At 37.6% G+C, this 22,189-nt stretch overlaps 1 protein-coding gene and 1 pseudogene across 1 annotated transcript in view; both read left to right on the top strand.

Annotated features, from left to right (window-relative positions):
• Window positions 1–22,189, top strand: part of MORC1 (MORC family CW-type zinc finger 1) — a 147,304-nt gene that overhangs the window by 56,478 nt on the left and 68,637 nt on the right. Inside the window, exons 12-15 of the mRNA XM_070403769.1 lie at window positions 1,760–1,824; window positions 4,044–4,187; window positions 6,716–6,870; window positions 19,956–20,084. Of these exons, the coding sequence (XP_070259870.1) occupies window positions 1,760–1,824; window positions 4,044–4,187; window positions 6,716–6,870; window positions 19,956–20,084 (493 nt within the window). The remainder of the gene's footprint in view (window positions 1–1,759; window positions 1,825–4,043; window positions 4,188–6,715; window positions 6,871–19,955; window positions 20,085–22,189) is intronic.
• On the top strand, window positions 14,730–15,064 carry LOC139002134 (large ribosomal subunit protein eL30 pseudogene; annotated as a pseudogene).

Here is a 22,189-nt window from a genome sequence, read left to right as displayed (position 1 = left end):
TTTTACCAAAAATATACAAAGCTTTCTAGCATGGTGAATCATTACACTACATATTTGCTTGCATACAAAGGGATAAGTAGGTTTTTGGAGAAAAAGGTTTTACTTCATCTTTCCTTCATTCTCTTCTATGGACTCAGTGTATGATTTCTCTCCGAGATTTGCCCTAATACATGTAAAGACCAGGGCTGTATCTGATGAAGAGTTCTCATGTCTAATGGTCATGATTGGGAATTAAATCAAAGATTGGCCCCTAGTAATTCCCCAAAGCTATCCATGATTTCCCCCAACTTCTATTACTTTTCCCCTCCATTTATTTTTTTTAGTTAAAGCTAGACCTGTATTGCTATCAACTTAAAAGTTTAATCTTTTGTTATTTTGTTTCTAAGAAATAAATTTCCTTGGTTTTATGTATTTGGGAGACAAGAGAAACAGACTTTCTAATGGGTCAGGATCTTGGTTTCTTGTTGCCTTAACGGCCCAGGGGTGGGCAAACTTTTTGACTCGAGGGCCACAATGGGTTCTTAAACTGGACCGGAGGGCCGGAACAAAAGCAGGGATGGAGTGTTTGTGTGAACTAATATAAATTCAAAGTAAACATCATTACATAAAAGGGTACGGTCTTTTTTTTTTTTAGTTTTATTCATTTCAAATGGGCCGGATCCGGCCCGCGGGCAGTAGTTTGCCCACGGCTGCAGCTTGTTACTCTCACTGCCTCTTTGCCCAGTGCTCTGAGCACAGACAGGAAGAGCAGGGAAGTCTTTGACCAGCTCACTTTGTTGCTCTGATGCACACTGGTTTCTTTAACGCAGAGAAGAGAGCAAAGCAGAATAACCTCTGCATTTGACCTCTAAAATTCCTCTCGGCAGTTGAGTGGTTGTATTTGAAGTAAAATGAAATAATTACCTTTTTTTTTTTTAACTTTTAAGTCAGTGGAAATAATGTTCAGTCAGCAGTGTACCCATCAAATGAGATGTCCATTTTTCACATCAGGTGGATGGAGCATGTTAAAGGTCTATTCTTATTTGTAATATAATAATGCATTTTTTCTGTCTGGTTAGAGGGAGTGTATTAGAGATAGGGTAGTGAATGAGCCAACTATATCAAACAAAAGAGAAGAAAGACAGAAGGGCCTGGTACTGAGGCACTCTGAGAGGGAGTAATCCTAGATGGGATATCCTAAAGGGAAAGTTGAGGGCGTATCGCGAACTTTATATGAAGGAAACATTTTCTTTTGGCTACTGACAATTTTTTTTTCTTTTTTATTGAATTTATTGGGGTGACTGACATTGGTTAATAAAATTATATAGGTTTCAGGTCTGACGAAATTTTTGAATCATAATTTTTTTCCCCCTGAAAGAAGCCTTAGTGATTGATGGTGTGATGCAGCATTTTCTGTTCTCACAGGTGAAAGCCAGAGCCTCGGTACATTGAATGACTTCCCTGAGCTGTCAGGAAGTTTATGTGGAAAATCTCTGTGCTTATAGGGAGCAGTGGCCCTTTCTCTGAAAGGCAGAAAGGACATCGGAATTAGTGCAAGATGAGAACTGCGGGCTGGGATTTAGCTTCCCTCCTTAGCTATTAGAACTTAGTCATTTATCAAGTATTTATTGAGTATCTACCGTGGTAATATTGCATTAGGCAATGTGACCTATCACCATTACCCTTGTGAAACATTTGTATAATAGGATGATAAATATCAGATCAGCTTTCGTTAATCTAATGGCATAATGTTCTCTCCTAACCAAATGTACTTCTCCAGGATGTATTACAGAAAGCTTTGGAAGATGTGGAAGCAAAGCATAAGATTCTTAAAGAGAAACGGAGGTAAGACATTTGATTTTCTGTTTGCCAGAATCCTTGTTGCTATATTAAAAACAAATTCTGATTTCTGAGTAGGCAGATTTGGTGGTTTTTGTGACAAGTTCTCTTTCTCAGCCTGTGGCATCTTATGATAGATATTAAGCATCAAAATCCCCCAACCAACATAATCAAGCCAAAGTGTTTATAAAATATATATCTGCATGTACACACATGTCTACATAATGTTAAAATTTCTGAATACAGAGTAAAACATTAGTTCAGTGTCTGATTGGACGAAGAAGTAAACTTCCCAGGGAATCAGCTGACAACTTCATGTTCCCCATGTCCTTTGCCATTTAAACTCTGGAGCATTGGTCCCTGTTTCTTCCCTGTGCTGGTACTGACGAAAATTTATGATGGAGAATCTTTCAAGTAAATTTATCACTTATAGGTAGTTAAGATAAAAATTGCGAGCCTATATTACAACACCATTATTGACATTTGTAAGGTTGACTCAGGTGTTTCACAAGTTAAACTGAAAATAGTTTCTGTTCTTCAGGTAAGGTCAGACTGAGAACTGCATTAACTTTGAGAAACAAGTTTTTAGGGGAGTATAGTAATACTAGTAATACTAGTTTTCAGCATTATTTTTTGTGAGCCATGAAGTGCTATACAATCATCACTTTCCCCAAACCTTAAATTTGAAATGTTAATTATGCATTTATCAAGATAAATGTTAAGTGAATGTCAGAGAAATCTTCATTGAAAAGCAAAGTCCTCTTTAAAGTCTTCAGGAAGAAAAAGCTGTTTGATGGCTTGTTTGAAGTCACAATGATATGCAGGAAATGTAACCAACCTATATTTTATTAATTATAAAGCCAGTTGGTGTGAAATTTTTATAGCAAAATGCTTTTTTTAAAAAAAAAAAACTTTGAAGGCAATCAGTATGCCACTTAATATCACAGAGTGACTATGTCATATGCTGTAACACCTGTTTTGGGGTTCCTTACATAGTATTCTTTTATGTTAAAGAGTGGGGGTCTAATTATTGAGTAGACATTTTTGAGGAAAAGTTTGATTCACATCTATTTAACCCTACATGTACATGCATTTAAAAACACATAAATATGAACCCATATTAATAACTTCCTCAGAAAGTCTGATCATATCCCATGGAAAGACTGACAGAACTTTATCGTTGTCCTTTAATGATAGATACATTTAATTAGTCCAGTCAGTATCTGATGTCAGTTGTAATAGCCGGTGGGCATGAATTTGAAAAGAAAAAGCTGTTTTTGTGGAATGAAAGGAACTACAGGATGGGTGGAGGGGAAGAATTATATTTGCAATCATTCTTGGGAAAAGAAAACACTTACTAAGCACCTAATCTGTTCCAGGTTTATATTTAACATTATCTCCTTTAGTCCTCACGGCATTCCATGTGGCTAGAGAGGTGTTTTCTTCCATTATTTAGATGAGACAGAAGGTTGAAGTGATGCATCATAGTTGCATGGTTGTTACAAAGACAGGCTTGTATTTTTGTAGTTGAAGCCAAGTCCATCTTTCTGGTTCTTATATCCAGGCACTTTTCATAGCTCCACACAGCCTCCTGTTACTCCAGTTGTTTCTGCCACATGCTGCTTTGTCTCAATTTCCATCTTACCCTTTTAATAGAAAAGTCATGTAAAACACAGAATTGCAGGACAGAGTTAGACAAACAGGAGCTCATAATCTTCCTACACTTGCTTTATTAACTTTAATTTATCTTCGATTTTGGAAAAGGAAAGGTAAAGAATCTCTTTTGGCATATTCTGACCTATGTAGTATACTTGTAGGCTTGAGAACTTGCTACAAGTTAGATATCACATCCAGTGTCAGAAATACCTGCATTTAAAAATAGTCAAATTATTAGTTTTCAAAAGTGCTGCAATTAGGTCAGTTAACATTTTACAACTATTTGGCATTTTCTAGGTCTTATAAATGTAAATTGGCAAACTTATTTTTGAATCCAGGAGTGCTTGTGTTTGACTGGCATGGTTATTGGCCATTATATTTATGCTGAATACTTGGCTATGCAGGGATGCTGAGTGTACCTATTTGATTTTGCAAAATACCTGGATATCTTCTTGGATATCTTATATATAATTCCTTTGATAGTTCCCTTCTGAGTTTATTCACATTTTTGTAAACTGTATATTTTTACTTAATAAAAATATTTTTAACTTTCCTTAATATAATGCCAGGGAATTAAAAACAGCAAGGACACTGTCTCTATTCTTTGGAGTGAACACAGAAAACCGAAACCACGCTGGGATGTTCATTTACAGTAACAACCGCTTGATCAAGATGCATGAGAAAGTGGGCCCACAGTTGAAACTGAAGTCCTTGTAAGTATGTTTTGTGTTCAGAAGCATAGGCAGGAGGAAGGAGGCTGCAGTGTGATTCTGTCTGCGGAGTTGGATGAGTGATTAAACATAATTGGAGCAGGTGTCATATCCTCTGTTCACCCTTCCTATCATTGCACAGCCATTAATCCGCCTAATTTACACCAGTAGGGCTGTATGCCTGCTCCAAGGAAGAAGCTCACTTCTGGAAATTTTTTCAGTGCATTTTCTGAGCAACTTGATGTTTTACCTTTCTTTGCGCCATTTACTCAAATTAAGGTTTTAGTATTTTACCAAGTAAAAAGTAATGCAGGCATATTAGAGAAATTTTAGAAAAGAAAAATCCATAGTCCTAAAAAGCAATTTGTAAGATATTGTATAACCCCTTCATGTATAGGTTCTCGCCAACATGAGCATATATTTTTAACATGGCAGCCTATTTGAATTCCAGAGTAATAGTCTGGTGCTTGCCCAATGGTCTGAAACTCCACAAGCTGCTTTCATGAATTATGTAAAGTCCTGACAAGAGACCATAGGGAAGCCCAGAGACAGACAAGACAACCGTGACCAGTAGAATGGCTCAGGGGAAAGTTTTCATCTTGCTTCCTCACTCTCAAGGAATTAGCAATTCATTCGTATGTTCACTTAACAAGCACTTATATTGCAGTATCATGCGGGCCAGGCATTGAACTAAGCTCTGCAGACAAGATGGTGAAGACCTACTACCACTTGCTGAGGAACTTATAGTCCAGTAAAAGGGATGAGTGTATAAATATGTATTTTCATATTGTATGGAAACAGCAGGAGTAATCTTTTAAAACATAAATTAATTTACTGTCTTGCTTAAAACCCCAATGCATGTAGAATAGAGGTAGTTGCTGTGGTCTTCCAGTGATCTGGTCTCTGCTTGGCTCTGAAACACCCTGCCCCACCCATACCCACCCTCTCACTGCATTCCCTTCACACCACCCGGCATCCTGTTCCTCAGACGTCCTAAGCTTGCTCCCACCTCATGTCCTTGGCACTTGCCATTTCCTCTGCCTAGAGCCTTCTGTCTTTAGATCTTACTGCTGGTCCTAGCATGCCACTGAGGCACCAGCCCTAAGTCCCCTCCACAGCAAGGTCTTCCTGGACTGCCTAAGTAAAATTAGCCCCTGCCATCACTACCCTCCTCACATCTCTCACTTAAATATATATATATATATATATGTATATGTATATATATGTATATATATATGTATATGTGTGTGTGTATGTATGTATTGATTTCAGAGAGGAGGGGAGAGGGAGAGAGAGATAGAAACATCAGTGACGAGAGAGAATCAGTGATTGGCTGCTTCTTGCATGCCCCAAACTGGGGATGGAGCCTGTAACCCAAGCATGTGTCCCTGACCGGAATCAAATCTGGGACCCTTCATTTCCCAATGCTGTATCCACTGAGCCAAACCAGCTAGGGCTACCTATCACATTTTACATGTTACAGCACCTGCTTTTTTCCCCTCAGATCATTTTTCACCATCTGAAGCAATCCTGTACATTTATACATTTACTAGCATCATGCCTTGTCCCCCTTCAGTAGCAGAGAAACTTCATAAACAGGGACATTGTCTTCCTGTTCTACTCTATTCCTAGTTCAGGTGCTCAGCTTGAATGAATGAATGAATGAATGAATGAATATATGCTAGAGGCTAGTATCTGGTTCAAAAGACCATTTAGGATGGGCAGTCAGGCTTCCTTGGAGAAAGGATGCCCTAATTTAGACTTACAGAATGAATAGTGAAGGCAGGGCTCAGTGTAAAGGGAAAGCGGTGAAAGAATTTATAGGCAGGAGCCCCAAATTGGGAAAGCTTGATTTGTATGCCATTCTACGGGTATTGGGTTGGCCCTAAAGAGTTAGAGTCCAGATACTCTTTCCCAGAACAGGTTACGTCACTAAGTAGGATATCCTAGTTACAGATAGCATGAGCTGCTAAAAGTGTGGGGAAAAACTGAGTTTATCCATTCCAGTAAGACTACCAGGCAGATCCCTGTTACTCTCAGGAATAGTCCAACCATTATGTCCTCTTAGTAGAATTCATTGAGCATCCTTTGGACCTTTGCAATGAGGAGAAATCCAGCTTGACAGATGAGAAGAGGATGAAGAAAGTGACTTATGGCCAATTTCATTAAGAGCACCATGTCAGTTTCTTACAGCCAAGCATTCGTAGTGGTGTTTAATGCTAAGAGACCCCCACCCTGACTCCCTATGTAAGGTGATAGGTTTGGCAAAAGAGGCGTATTAATTCAGTAATGATGTGCTAAAGCCATTTGTATTGTGAGACCAAATATACCTGGGATCACCATAGATATATGTAACCAAATACAGTTGTAAAATAACTTATTAAACTTTGGCATGGTTCAGACCAAGTGAGCTATTTACTTTTGAAAAAAAAAATAATTTAAAAATACTTGGTATATTTGCTTTTTTTCCCCTTAGCTAAATTTTTCCTAAAATTTTCTCCCAAATTTTCTGTATGTCTATATTCCCCTAGGCTTGGTGCAGGCGTGATTGGAATTATCAATATACCTTTGGAGGTCATGGAACCATCTCATAATAAGCAGGAATTTCTCAATGTCCAAGAATATAATCATCTGCTAAGAGTCATGGGACAGTTCTTGGTCCAGTACTGTAAGGACACTGGGATCAGTAAGTATCAGTCATAGTAATTACTGCTTCAAGGGGATTAACTTGCGTGATTTCTTTAAGCTGAAATGATTATACTGATTCAGGTAACCACTAACCCAAAGCCCTGAAAGAGAGCTGCATTGAAAACATGAGGGAAATGAGAAGGGAGCCAGTCTCAGAATCTTTCCCATAGTATTATGCGAAAAATAAACAGCAGATTAAAATTGTAATCAGAGAACAGTATGAAGTGGCAGCTGACTAGGGAGGAAGGAGTCAGAAGTTTGCTCCAAATAGGCTGAGAGACGCCCAAAGTGTGTCTCAGACTCTACTGTGTAAGAGCACACAGCCCACCTAAACCTGCGTGGTTCCTATAGCATTGTTACATGGTGCCACAGAATAATCATTGTGGGCCCTGGATAATTGTAGATATGTTAAACTTTGTTTTGTGTATCTAACAAGTCTTGAATACATTAGTTCCAGAAAAATGTTGGTTAGAAATCACTAAAATAAATATATTTGGATACTTAAAAAGATAAACTTCAGTTATCTGGAAAATTTGAATTATTCAGATCGCTTCACTCTAGAGATACTTGAACAATGAGGTGGTGTGCTGTGCATTAATTAAATCAACTTCCTGTAAGCTATGCAGACAGGGCTTCATTTATGGAAACAAACAGAAGGCTACTGTGTATTTGTTCAATGATTTGCATGAAGTATGTATAATTCATGCATATCAAAAATTATGTCTCTACCTTTGAGACAATTTAAAATCTTATTGCTCCACTTGAAGTTGTTATTTTAGAATATTTTATTTTCTTTTGTTCCCACTCTGCTTGGTCCTAAAAGTTTCTCATACCAGTGAAACAAGAAGTAATGCAGGAACTTAGGGTGTGGGGGAGGTAGGGAATAAAAATGAGAATGAACTTGAGGGCACAGATTTCCTGCCAAAGCCAGATTTGCATGTGTTGGTCTAAAACTTGCACAGAGTGTGGTCTGTGGACCAGCATCACCAGCATCACCTGAGAACTTAATAGAAATGCAGAATCATAGGCGTGCCCTAGTCCTACTAGGTTAAAATCTGCGTGTTACCAAGATCTCAGGTGACCTGTATGCACATTAAAGCTTGAGAAGCACTGCTCTGAAAAGTATGCCATGTAATTGTTGTTTAGCATAGGCATACTTCTTTCACATGTATTTTTTTCTCAGACGTGTTTGAAGTTATACTAAACCTAGGAATGACCACATTATTTGACAGGGTTTGCTGAAAACTATAGAATGCATAAAGTGAAGGGATTAGCCAAAAAACATATATATATATTTACATAGACACAGATGACAGTGTGGTGACAGCCAGAGGAAAAAGAGGGTGGGATAGGTGGAGTTGGGCAAAGCAGGGGGCGGGGAGTGGGGGGAGATGGGGAAGGGAAGAGACTGCCTGTACAGATAATGTTTTATTGAGTTGTACACTTGAAATCTGTATGGTTTTGTGAACCAATGTCACCCCAATAAATAAATTTTTAAATAAATAAACAAGAATATACAGAGTGCAATAAAAATCAAGCACCTACTTTCTGGTCTTTAAGTGCCAGCATGACATAGTACAGAAGGAAAATGTTAAGCATTTGAAAATTGTGTATATTTTCTCTGAAGCCTCTTCCTTGTTTTCCTCATCCTTAAAATAAGGAACTAAGTCAGACATTGACATTTAAAAGTGACAAGGATTATCTCCATCCAGGTCACATTTACTCAGGACAGTCATGTCAGTCCTGTGGGGGAAGGAGCTTTCTCGAAGCCCCTTTGCCTGGTGTATGTGTGCCCTCCTGAAAATTGTACTCTCTACTCCAGGCTATAACTTGCCAGTCTTCTCTCCTCTTATCTACTCCTTAAGTAACTCCCTATCTCTACCTTACCTACCTGATTTTTTTCAAAATCTTCTTGATGGATGTAATAAGATCCAAAATAAACATTATATTTGTATTTTAATTATTACTTGGTAATAGCATATTATTTTCCTAATCTCATAATTGTCTATGGATTGATTTCAGCTCCAGGGTGTTTTCACAAAAGATGTTCCTCTGGAAGGGAGGCAGAGTGGAGAAAGGACAGCGAGCATGTGCATTAGTTCACATTCTCACAACTTCATCCCAAAAGCTCATTACCACTGAGTCAAGCAGTCAAGGTCAGAATTGGTAGTCTCAGAACTGTGCTGAGGAGATTGACCTTCAAGGTCTTTGCCTAATGGTTCCCACAGGAATAACCAAAGTGTTATGTAATGTTTGCCTAATACTCTGAAGGCCAGTATTATAGGACACGCAATTTTAATGAAAAATAGGTTGGGTAGGGTTTTTGCCTTATAAATAAAAGATGCAATCTTTGTATTTGCTGTAAATCTGATCTGTTTCTATGGAAAATTGGGCCTTTGCAAAAAATGGAATGGACAGAAAGGGCAATGGAGCCGTAATGACTTTGTGTCATTTATCCAATCTGCATTTCCTTTTGGCATAGCTGATGCTAAAGGTCTCAAATATTTCCCTCGTCTCTGAGTCTGTCCTCACCTCACTGTCTGATTCTATGTTTTCTGAAGTTTTATGTATCCTTATAGTAAAATAGAAACATTAATTGTCAGCTTTTTGGAGTATGGAGAGATTTGAGTTTGAACAGAAGCAATTACATAGAAATTCATTACTTAACTTTTCCAAAATGGGTCAGAATAATATTCCTAATTATGCTGTCACCTAACTCATCAATTTCTCAGTTTGTGTATAATTTTATACATGTGAAATATAATATTAGCTAGATGAATAGTTTCTTTAAAAAATAGATAACACTTTATGTTTTAGCTGGGGTTGCTATAATAAAATACTAGTGGTTTATGAACAACATAAATTTATTTTTTATAGTTCTGGAGGCTGTAAGTTCAAGATCTGGGTGCAAGCACGGGTGGGTCCTAGTGAGACTCTCCTTTGGTTTACAGATGGCTGATATCTTGTATCCTGCTATTGTGGAAAGAGTGAGCTAGCGCTCTGTTTTATTGTGGAAAGAGTGAGCTAGCTTTCTGGTCTCTTTATAAGGCACTAATCCCATTCATGAGGGCTTCAGTCTCTTGACCTAATTACCTCCCAAAGGCCCCACTTTCAAATACCATCACACTGAAAACTAGGTTTTAACATAAATTTGGGGGGGCATACATTCAGTTCATAAACTCTAGTAGCTAGATATAGGTAGCTGCTCACAACAAAATTTAGTTTACCTTATGATTGTACTTTAGTGTCTGAGATCTTATAAAGCCACTACAAAAATACAACATTTCTGCTAGGGATATAAGGCCTATGTAAAATATTAAAAGGCGAGAGAGACTATGAGACAAGTTTACATGAAGATATAGGCCAAAAAACAATTCGTATTTCTTTATTGTGTATTTTATGTATTTTAATTTTTAAAATATTGTATATTTAATATTATATCTTGTTTTATTTTTAAATTTTTCATTATGGTGTTAAGGGCTAAATTGTGTCTTCCCTGAATTTATATGTTTTAAATTCATATAAATTGGAGATAGAACCTTTAAAGAGGTAATCAAGTTTACATGAGAGCATTAGAGTGGGCCCAGTGCAACTTGACTGGTGTTCTTATAAGAAGAGGAAATTTGGATACAAAAAGAGACACCAACAGTGGTGTACACAGAGAAGAGACCATGTGAGCAAAAAGGTGGCCACAGGCCAAGGAGAGAGGCCTCACAAGAAAGCAAACCTGCCAACACCTTGATCTTAGACTTCCAATCTTCAGGACTGTGAAGAATTAAATTTCTGTTGTTTAAGCCACCCAGTCTATGGTATTTTGTTATGCAGCCCTAGCAAACTCACATATGTGGGAAATTGCAAGATTAGACAGAATTAAAGAGAACATTATAATGAAACCTATAAAATCATCTTCCAACCGCAACAGTTATCAAGCCCTGGGCACTTGTTTTCATCCATATTCCCAACCTATTTCCCCACAACTGGATTATTAAGGAAATTCCAGACACTATATAACTATACCTATATGAATTTTAGCATGTATTTGTAGAAGAAAGAACACTTTGAAAACATAACTATGGTATAAATATTATACCTAAAAATTAATACTTCCTTGCCGAAACCGGTTTGGCTCAGTGGATAGAGCGTTGGCCTGTGGACTGAAAGGTCCCAGGTTCGATTCCGGTCAAGGGCATGTACCTTGGTTGCGGGCACATCCCCAGTAGGGGGTGTGCAGGAAGCAGCTGATCGATGCTTCTTTCTCATCGATGTTTCTAACTCTCTATCTCTCTCCCTTCCTCTCTGTAAAAAATCAATAAGATATATTAAAGAAATGTTTAAAAAATTAATACTTCCTTAATGTCACAAAATAGCCAGTTTATTGTTTACATTTCTCATTATTTGTTGTCATAATATAATTTATAGCGGTCTTACCCATCCCCATATTTCCCTTTCTCTTTTTTGTTTTTCCTTGCAATTTATTTGTAGGAAAAACTGGGTTGGTTGTCTTGTAGTTTTTACAGTTTAAATTTTGCTCACTGCATTATGGGTTGTAGTTTAACAGATTCTTCTATTTTTTTTGTACATTTGTAGAATATATCAGCTTGACCAAATTCAGATATGTGTGTGTGTGTGTGTGTGTGTGTGTGTGTTGTTGTTGTTGTTTTTGTTGTTAATTCTCACCCAAGGATATTTTTTCCATTGATTTTTAGAGAGAGTGGAAAGAAGGGAGGGAGGGGGGAGAGAGAGTGAGGGAGAGAGAAACATTGATGTGAGAGAGACCCATGGATAGGTTGCCTTCCGCATGCCCCCACAGGGGCCCTTTGGTGTTCAGGATGATGCTCTAACCATTGAGACACTGACCAGGGCTGTTTTTTTGTGTTTTTTTTTGTCAAGATGCTTCATAAGTAGTAGCATGTTTTTCCATGGGAAGACATATATTGTTTGATCATCTCTCTTATAATTATATGAATAGTTAATGATGAATGCTCAGATCCTTTGAGTTTCGTAATCTTATATTCTGTTTCTATCTTATTTCATCATTTGTTAACTCTAATATTTCTATAAAGACAAACTTCCTTTCATCTCCCATTTGGTTATCCACATCCACTGATGATTTTACTATTTGATAAAAGCAGCAGTAGAACTCTACATGCTCAACAATTTGCATTGGATTAAAGCTTGCTGTGAGAGGAATTAGAGATAAAAACAAAATATTAAAAATGATTTTGCCTAACTGATTTATATGGCATAACTATGTATTGTGTTTAAAACTGATACTTATGCCAGCTCCCTGCAAACAGCAGGATGGTTCAGGAGTTCACTGGAGTGACTTCTCTTTTAAAAAATCACGGTCTTAGATTTTATCCATTTAACAGTGCTTTCACCTGGTAATTGAAATTAGCACTATTGACAGCACGTAAGCTTCCTTTTCTTTCTGACTGCACTTGTATTATTATCATGATAATGACATTTTTATATCTACAGTGAAGTTTCTTGCTAAAATACCTCAGAGGATCTCACTCATTTATATTGCAAATAAAATACTAAAAATCCTAGTGCCCTTCTTTTGTCTTGAATTAAATACACTTTTATTCTTAGTTTGATTTTTCCCTGTCATATGAGAAGCAAGACCTCAAAAATCTCTTGTTATTCTGCTTATGTCTACCTTAAGTAAAAAAGATAAGTTGTATTCAATGATTGAATTCGAAACAGTGCAATCAAAATTAAATATAAATTGTATTAACAACAGCAACAAAATCTTTGACTCTTAAGAACACTGAGTCAGTCAGTGGGCTATGTATATGTATATGTGTGTGTCTGAGTAAATTTAGGAGAGTCCTAATAGAGAGATAAACTGTGCTAACCCAGGAACTGGGCAGACATAGGTGGTTGATGAGGCGATTGCCCACAATAACACAGAACAGTCTATGAAGATGCTTTAGATTAGATTACCTAATTTTGACTTCCACATTGTAGACAGAATTAGAAAAACTGGAGTGTATCCAAAGGACAACAATGACAATGACTAAATAAAATTACAACCTAAAAAGAGAAGGTAAAATTTATTTCTTCCTGAGGGGAGACTCAGAAGAAGCCTCTCTCCTTTTTAAAAAAATTATTAAATATTTTTATTGATTTTTAATTTTTGTTAATCCTCACCTGAGGCTATTTTTCCATTGATTTTTACAGAGAGTAGAAGGGAGGGGGCAAGACAGTGAGAGAAACATCTATGTGAGAGAGGGACCAGGGCCAGGGATCAGGCCTGCAACTGAGGTACATGCCCTGAACCCCAGTACATGCCCTTGTCTGGAATCCAACCCAGAACCCTTCAGTCTAAGGCTAATGCTCTATCCACTGAGCCAAACTGGCTAGGGCCAAATATTTTTATTGATTTTTAGAGAGAGAAGAAGGGAGAAAGAAACATTGATGTGAGAGGGAAATACTGACCAGCCAACTCCTGCACACCCTCTATTAGGGATCGAGCCCTGCAACCTGGGTATGTGCCCTGACCAGGAACTGAACCGGCAACCTTTTTATTTTTCTTTTCTTTTCTTTTTTTATTGCTTAAAGTATTACAAAGAGTATTACATATGTCTCCTTTTTTTTCTCCCCTTGACCTTCCCCTGGCCTCCCCTACCCCCCAGTGTCTTGTGTCCATTGGTTATGCTTATATGCATGCATACAAGTCCTTCGGTTGATCTCTTACCACCACCACCACCACCACCATCACTTCCTCCCCGCCCCCCCCACCCCGCCAACCTTCCCCGGACTTCCCACGGTAGTTTGACAGTCTTGAACCGGCAACCTTTTGGTGCATAGAATGATGCCCAACTAACTGAGCCACACCAGTTAGAGCTCCTTAGTTTTGTTTTTGAAGATTTGTTATCATGAGGCCTCTGACCCTCTCCCTTCTAGTCTTCAGTGCACGGAAGAATGTGGTTCTGAACTGGGAGTCAGGAAGCCCTAGGGGACCTAGAGTATGGCTAGAAGTTCTTGAATCCCAGTCTACCAGTTCTTGTCTAAAATGGCATTATGCCTTATACATAAATATGCTACCATTTTCCAAACATGTACAGATATAGTTGTGGGTAGTAAAATGTAAAATCTCATAAAATGTTATTAAATTTACAGCTTATTTTTTTTTTTCATCATGGATTTTCCTAGGTCAGGGATGGTAGTTCTGAAATTATTTTGCAGCTTAAGGAGATCCGCATGGGAAACCACTGGTATGGAACAAGAGAAATGATGCTACATTGCCAGGTGAAGTAATGAAGTTGCTGCCTAGAGCAAGTTGGAGCAACTCAGCAGATTCCTGGAGTTTTGCTGTGGAGCTGACTGTGCTCACAGTAGAGTGGAGAAGTGAAGACATTCTGACTGCAGCTGCCGCCTGCTTCTGCCATTGACTGTGCCCCTAAGTGAGACTGGCCCACTCCACTCTGCCACAGGCTGGAGCCCAGAGAAGGCATGGGGCCATAGCAGCTTCTCCACCGAAGACATCTTGCCTTGCTTTCCTTCAATTCACATAGAGCCCTTTGGAAAGTGATTGTCTGGGGCCTCTCTCATCTCACATGCACCACAGACTCTGAGCCAGTATGACAGCGATTGGCCTCTTGATCCTATCAAGAGTGTGTACAGGCATCACAGCCAACTGATCAGAATTGGCATTTCACTGGGAACCAGTTTGCCATTCCTGTATTCTATGGAGAAAATAGATGACAAATGATCACACCATGGATCAGCTTAGGAAGGGTGGAATGACTGGTTTACCTAAAAATTAGAGAGTAGTCTTTCCTTTCTCGACCCCCAGCCATCTTGGCAGCTGCTCCTGTTTGGAGGCCATCCTGCACCTAAGGCAGGAAGATGGTGGCCACAAAGAAGGTGAAAAAGGCGCTGAGTTGATCAACTCTAGGCTCCAACTTGTTATGAAAACTGGACAGTACATGTTGGTTGTACAAGCAGACTCCGAAGATGATCAGACAAGGCAAAGCAAAACTGGTCATCCTTGCCAGCAACTGTCCAGCCTTGAGGAAATTTGAAATAGAGCACTCTGCCATGTTGGCCACGCCTGGTGTTCGTCTCTACAGTGGCAATGATATTGAATTGGAAGATACTACAGAGTATGCACACTACCTGTCATTGACCCAGGTGATTCTGGTATCATTAGAAGCATGCCAGAATAGACTAGTGAAAAGTAAATCATGCAACATTTTTCTTTAATAAAACTGACCAGAGCTTGGTTTAAAAAAAAAAGAGGGTAATGACAGGACAATATTCAACACAGGCAGAGACATGATTTTTAGTCCTCTGAGAATGGTATGCAATTTCTGTCTCAGGAGATCTTTAAAAACAGAAGATAATAATGTGTTCCTACATGAAGGCAGGAACCCGATGTAAATACCTTCTCTAGCTTATCATTTTCCTGGTGCTTTGATTTCATAAACTATTTGGGATTTCTTATTTTTATTTAAACCACCAGAGCTTTGCTTTAGCAGTTTATTACTGAATTTTGTTACTTCTCCCTTTGGGTAATTGCTTTCTTGGATGTCATTGTACATTCTATGAAGAGATATGAAACTGACATCTCAGAAGGTGTTACATTTCTCCTGTTTTTCAGAGGCAAAATCTGTGTAAATTGCTCTTTTAGTTACTGAGTTTTGACAAATTTTCAGTAAGTTATTGCAACATTTTATATTATTTTTTTCCTGGTTTTAAAAGGCTTCAAAAAAATTAATCAGATGAAATTAAACAGAAGCCTCCTGAATTAAATACTCCATTTATAACTAGCAGTAAATTAAGTTTTCACAGTTTTCTCAGATACTTGTTCTAGGAATTAGGACTTTAATTCTGTGTACATTAATCCCTGATTGTTCCATTAATTTAACAAGCTTGTTTATCCAAACAAAAGTCTTGAGATACGTATTCTTTTATAATTTTAAATATTACTTGTGTGTTTGTAGCATTTTTTTTTACAGATTTTTAAATCAGAATACCTTGAGGATGTTGAAATAATATAGTTTTGGAATTATTAAATTTTGGGTTATCTACATAACTCTCTTCATAGTGGGTGTAAATATTTAAGATATATTTTTAAAAATCACATTTTGAAATTCCACTTTTTTGCTCTTAATGCACTTCTGGATGAAAGGTGTTACTGTACAGGCCAGCCCTCTGAGTCAGTGGGAGAGGGCTGTCCCCAACCTCGATCCTTGTCTTCTCATATAAATGAATTTATACAAGACCCTGACTGCACTGTGAAAAGCCAATTGATTAAAGCATGCAACCTTTATTGAAAAAGGCAAAGCAAGCAAACCTGAACATTTGGCTCATGAAACACAACAGGCTCTAGCTGATCGACGAGCAGATTGGGAGGGGGCCCGAGGCATTGTATACCCTCCTATCTATAGGTCTCAAATTTCCTCTGCCAAATATTTTGATACAAATTAATTCTCAAGTCCTCTTTTTTTCTTTTTTCTTTTTACTTCGTTAATGGCATTTCCAGAAATCATGAGAAGCACCTGACAACTATATTTTGCCAAGCCTTGAGACTGCTGGCTTTTCTGGAAGTAAAATTGCCCCCCTTTCTGTATTCCCTCATTTGGGGTTTTTTTTTTAACAGTTTATTCTGTGTCCGTGGCTCCTTGGCTGGGGAAGATAATGGTTTGTTAGTTACAAGCTGGTTGCAGATTACCCACACTATTTGGCCTTGTTTTAACTTTCCTGTCTCAGTTTCCCTATTCCTCGTGCCCTGGAATTTTGTGACAGCTATACATATTTTAACACTTGTATCTTTTAACTTTTACATTAAAGTTAAGCAATTTATACACCACCATTAGAATATTAGAATATTTTGATTTTGACTATATACTTACCTTTATCAGTGAATTTCATATATTTAGGTCTTCAGGTTACTAATTATTGTCCTTTCATTTCAGTTTGGAGAACTCTCTTTAACATTTCTTGTAAGGCAGATCTAGTGGTAATGAACTCCCTGAACTCTTGTTTGGTACATTCTTTATTTCTCCATTTCTGAAGGAGAGCTTTTTCAGATTAAGTATGCTGGGTTGGCATGTTTTTCTCTTTCAGCCTTTTGATAATATCATCCAACTCTTTCCTGATATGCAAAAAAAAAAAAAAAAAAAAAAGAAAGAAAGAAATCTGATTATTGACTAATGGGTTCCCTTATATGGAAGGAACTTATTTTCTCAAGGAGGATTTTTTTTTTCTCTATAGTCTGAGTAACACATGAAAATAGAAACTGACATGATATGCTTTCTCCCACTGCCTTTCCTCTGGACAACTGGCTTATCTGCTTGCTGAAGCATCTTCCTAGTTCAGGGTCCACTCCATGGAAATTTGTTTTAATAACATCATAAGTTGTACATGATGGACTAGCTTCCATCTGAAGAGAAAAAGCCAAGGTTTCATTGGCAATTAGAAAAACCCATTTCTGATTTCGAGTTTAAAAACGTTCTTTGCTCTGGTTGTTGCCTTGAATAGCATATCTTCCATCAGTTCTGGTCAGTAGGTGTTTGGTATAGTGAATGTTCTATTTGTGCCTTTGATGGCCTGCAATTCCTTAGTATTATTTAATCCTGTAAGTAAATATTAAGCTCTGTATGTCAGCTACTGAAAACAAAGATCCTGAACGTCATCACTGTCTTCAAGGATTTCCTTATCCAAAGGGGGAAATAGGCACAAAGTAAACTAAAATGTGATGTGTGTCAGCGCTATAAGTGGTGTGATCACAGAGCATGTATCACTCTACCCTCGAGGAGTGTGTGTTTATGTTTCTAACATCCTAGTAGTTTTATCACTCTTAAATGTTTGTGTCAGGGTTCACAGTTGATATGCGCTTTCAAATGTAGCTGTGTTGTGTTAACTGCATTTAGTTAATGTTTTCAGGGAAAGACAGTATTTCACCTTCGTTTTACCCCACAGAACACATTAATGAGGTATTTTGTCAAGACTAGCAGCAGTAGTTTTTGAGGGCTTCTTAGGCACTGGATGCTGAGCTGTGTGCTGAGGGCATGCAAAGTTTTAAAGCACAGTTCCTCCTTTGAAAGGCACAGTCTTCTGCAGGAAGTAACATTTAGAGAGAAGATAAATGCAATTCAAAAGCAACTTAAATTTCTGCAGGGTTCTATAGTTTTAAATGTGCCTTCACGTGTATTCTTTTTGATAAACCTGTTAGGCAGGTTATTGGAAATGCGTACTTTATGATTAAGAAATTTTAGTGGCTTTCCACAATTATACCAGTGAAGTGTGCCAGAGACAGCAATTGAAGCCACCTAACTTTAATCAGTAACTCTTACCTTAACTGAGTAGTTCTTGTGGAAATCAGAGGAAAAGTCTTTACGAGCCCAGTCCAGACACCAAAAGACTACATCCGGATTTGGTGTGCAGCACAGAAATGGAGTCAGGGCTGGGCCCAAAAGCAAAAATATGAAAGTTTGAATTGAGAAAAACCCAAGAAGCAGAATCTAAAGGGAAATATGAGTAGAGAGATGTTAGGGATTTTGTGCAGAGACCACGGGAAACTGGGAATTTGTGAGGGCAGCTTTCAGCCCAGCCCAGTTGTAAAGTCTCTTTTGAAGGCTGTCTGGTCTTCCAGGCACATAACATTCTGAATCTAAATTTTAACAGGATTAGTAAGGTGTAAGGATGCTTATTTGTATTTTGCATGAATTACACAGTTGTGTGATATATGGCCGGTCCTATTTCATGCATTTTAATTCAAAGGTTTATATTTTAGAGCCTCATTTTGAACTTTGTAATTGATGAAATGTTCTCTATCTGTCACATTTCAAGTGCTCAGTTGTCACACGTGGTTAGTGGTCAACATATTGGACAGAATGCTACACATAATTCTTTTTTAAAAATGTATTTTTAAAGTAATATATGCACATGTAAAAATATTGAGTTTTTAGAAAGTAAAAAAATGGAAAGTAAAGTATCTTCCCTGTCTTTCTCTCAATCTCTATCTTTTTCTCCAGTGGTTTTCCCTATTAAAACTCTTTCCTTTCAGGAAAAAAAATGTCCACCAAAGTTTTATATGTATATTAGAGGCCCAGTGCACAAAATTAGTGCATGGGTAGGGTCCCAGTGGCTGCCTTCCTTTGTTTCACACCACCCCCTGGTGGTCAGTGCACATCTAACTCCTGGTCAGTCGCACTCCCGCCAGTGGGGACAATTTGTATATTAGTCTTTTATCATATAGGATGCTTTTTATAAATCACAGTAGTTGACTATACTAGGTAGGCTGTTTTACATTTTTTAAATAAAATTAAAACTCTGTCTTGGATGTCTTGATGAAGTAATACATTTAGCTTTAACTCCCTGTTTTAAAGGTTTTCTTGGTTGGAAATGGAATTTACTCATTCCGTATTCTAGTCTTTCACGTTGTTCCCTTTCTCCCCTTTTTTTCTGTTCAAATAGTAATTTGTACACGGCCATTGTTGTGTATGTTTGTAGGGAAGATTCCTATCAGTGCAATTGCTAGATGGTCCTTCATGACAAGTGCTGTTTCTAAGCAAGGAAGGAGTAGAGAATCTGGCGTGAGGGTAGGGCATAAACAACAAAGACTGGTAGAAAAGGGAGGCAGAGACAAAATAAAGATAAACTCTGGCTGTGAGACAAGATCATAAATATCTGTATAAGTAGTCTTAAGGGTTGCCTTTAAGTTTATTCAGTGCCATCCTTCCTGGGAGTACTTAAGAAAAATGTTTTAAATGTCAGTGTATTTCATTGCAAATATATATGTATATTTATGTATATACATATATATTTATGTATATACTACATGTATATACTGCTATTGTATTTGGTTTTATTATAAAAATATTGCATATTTATTATATACAGGTTGGAAAATCTAAGAAAGTATAAATCAGAAAACAAATTTCACCCATACTCAGAGAAAACCAACAATACTTTAACATCTTATTTCTGTGTATTCATTTTTACATAGCTGAGATCATATTGTACATACATGTGTTTATATCTAAACTTTCCTTTGCTTATCATCTTAATCTTGTTGATTTTCTTTTATTACTTTTTTCCTGTTTTTTTAATTTATTATTTTTTTAGGTAATAGAAACCTTACATTGTTTTGGAATGAATTTGGATACCAGAATAACAAGGACACAGAGAAGTCTTTAGAGTCTATTCAGTATCAAAGAAGACAAGCCATGTCTATCCCATTCATCATTCAGTGTGGTGAGTGTTGAATTCCATTCAAATTAGCAATCATTTAGTGAGTTTTTAAGTATGCAAGTCATTGTGCCAGTAAATGGTGCCTGAAGGAGACAAAGGTTGTGGGTAAAACCTGATTTTTACATGCAGTGAGGTTAGAGTCTAGGAGAAAGGTTAAGATAAGCATGAAATTATAGAGGTGAAATTCAGATGTAAAAGATGATGTAAAGAGGCACAAAGTTCTATGAGGGTTCAAAAAAGGAGGAAGTTGAAGGAAGGCTTCATGACAGAGGTAGCTTTTGCCATGATCTTTAAAATAGAATTTTGATAGGCAGAGATGTAGCAGGAGATATGTGTTAATATCAGATATATATTCAGCTAAAAATTTAGGGGTGGAATGATATAAACAGTTATCTTTCTTTTTTTAAATTCTTTATTGCTTAAAAGTATTACATATGTCTTCTTTTTCCCCCATTGATCTCTCCCCGGCCATTCCCTCCCCACCCTACTCCAGCACATGCCCTCTCCCCCTACTGTCTGTGTCCATGGGTTATGCTTATATGTACGCATACAAGTCCTTTGGTTGCTCTCTTACCACCACCACCACCTCACCACCTCACCACCCTTCTCTGCCTTCCAGTTTATTCGATGCTTCTATGTCTCTGGATCTATTTTTGTTCATCAGTTTTGTTGTTCACTATATTCCACAAATGAGTGAGATCATGTGATATTTATCTTTCTCCAACTAGTTTTTTTCGCTTAGCATAATGTTCTCCATGTCTCTCCATGCTATTGTGAATGGTAAGAGTTCTTTATTTTTCACAGCAGCATAGTATCCCATGGTATAGATGTACCACAGTCTTCTAATCCACTCATCTGCTGATGGGCACTTAGGCTGTTTCCAAATCTTAGCTATGGTAAATTGTGCTGCTATGAACATAGGGATGCATATATCCTTTCTGATTGGTGTTTCTGGTTTCTTGGGATATATTCCTAGAAGTGGGATCACTGGGTCAAATGGGAGTTCCATTTTTAACTTTTTGAGGAAACTCCATACTGCTTACCATAGAGGCTGCACCAGTCTGCATTCCCACCAGCAGTGCAAGAGGGTTCCTTTTTCTCTGCATCCTCTGCAGCACTTGTCGTTTGTTGATTTGTTGATGATAGCCATTCTGACAGGTGTGAGATGGTACCTCATTGTTGTTTTGATTAGCATCTCTCTGATGATTAGTGACTTTGAGCATGTTTTCATAAGTCTCTCGGCCTTCTGTATGTCCAGTTTCAGAAAATTTCTATTTAGGTCCTTTGCCCATCTTTTGATTGGATGTTTATCTTCCTTTTGAAACAGCCATCTTTCTGTTTTTAATACCTACTACTGTGCTAAATATATAGTTGGTACTTAATAATTGACTACTGAATACATGAATGATGACTAAATAATAAAAAACAAAAATATCAGATTAAATAAACATGTTAGAGGGTCTCGAATGCCAAGATAAGGAGTTTTTACTTTGATAAGCAATGGAAAGGCATTGGACATTATTTGATAGGAGAATAACATCATTGAAGCACTGAGCACTTATTGTGTTCCTCTGGTGTATATTCTAGCCACTATTCCTAGGATTAGAGAATTAAAGAGACTCTGTTATCTGCAAGGAGTCTGCTGTCCAGTGAGGGAGCCAAGCAAACAAATAAAGTACACCATAGTCTGTAAGACTGTGTGGTTAGTTACACAGAGCCAAGCGAACACCTCCCTTACCTTGAGCCTTGGGTTAAGCACCTGACTGGTCTAATGTGTGCAAGGTACTGCCAGAATCCAATCTCTAGTATTATGGAGCTATGAAATGAGGCAAATTCCTTAATTTCTCTAAGCCTCAGCTTCCTTTTTCATAACATGAGGTTAATATTTATAGCTACATCAGACAGTTCTGTGCAAATAAAATGTATTAGCATATGTAAAGTTTACTAAGCGCATAGGATAGTGTAATAGGGTTCTCCAGAGAAACAGAACCAATAGAATGGCTGGCTGGCTGATGAAAAAATATATAAGATAGATAGGTAGATAGATGTTAATTATTGAGAATTGGCTTACATGATATGGAGACTAACAAGTCTAAGATATTTACGCA

The sequence above is a fragment of the Myotis yumanensis genome, unplaced genomic scaffold (assembly GCF_028538775.1).
Source record: "Myotis yumanensis isolate MYYU_CA2020_CCGP unplaced genomic scaffold, mMyoYum1.0.hap1 SCAF_2, whole genome shotgun sequence".
Lineage (NCBI taxonomy): Eukaryota > Metazoa > Chordata > Mammalia > Chiroptera > Vespertilionidae > Myotis > Myotis yumanensis.
The sequence above is the reverse complement of the archived record's forward strand: the minus strand, read 5'-3'. Positions and strand labels throughout refer to the sequence as shown.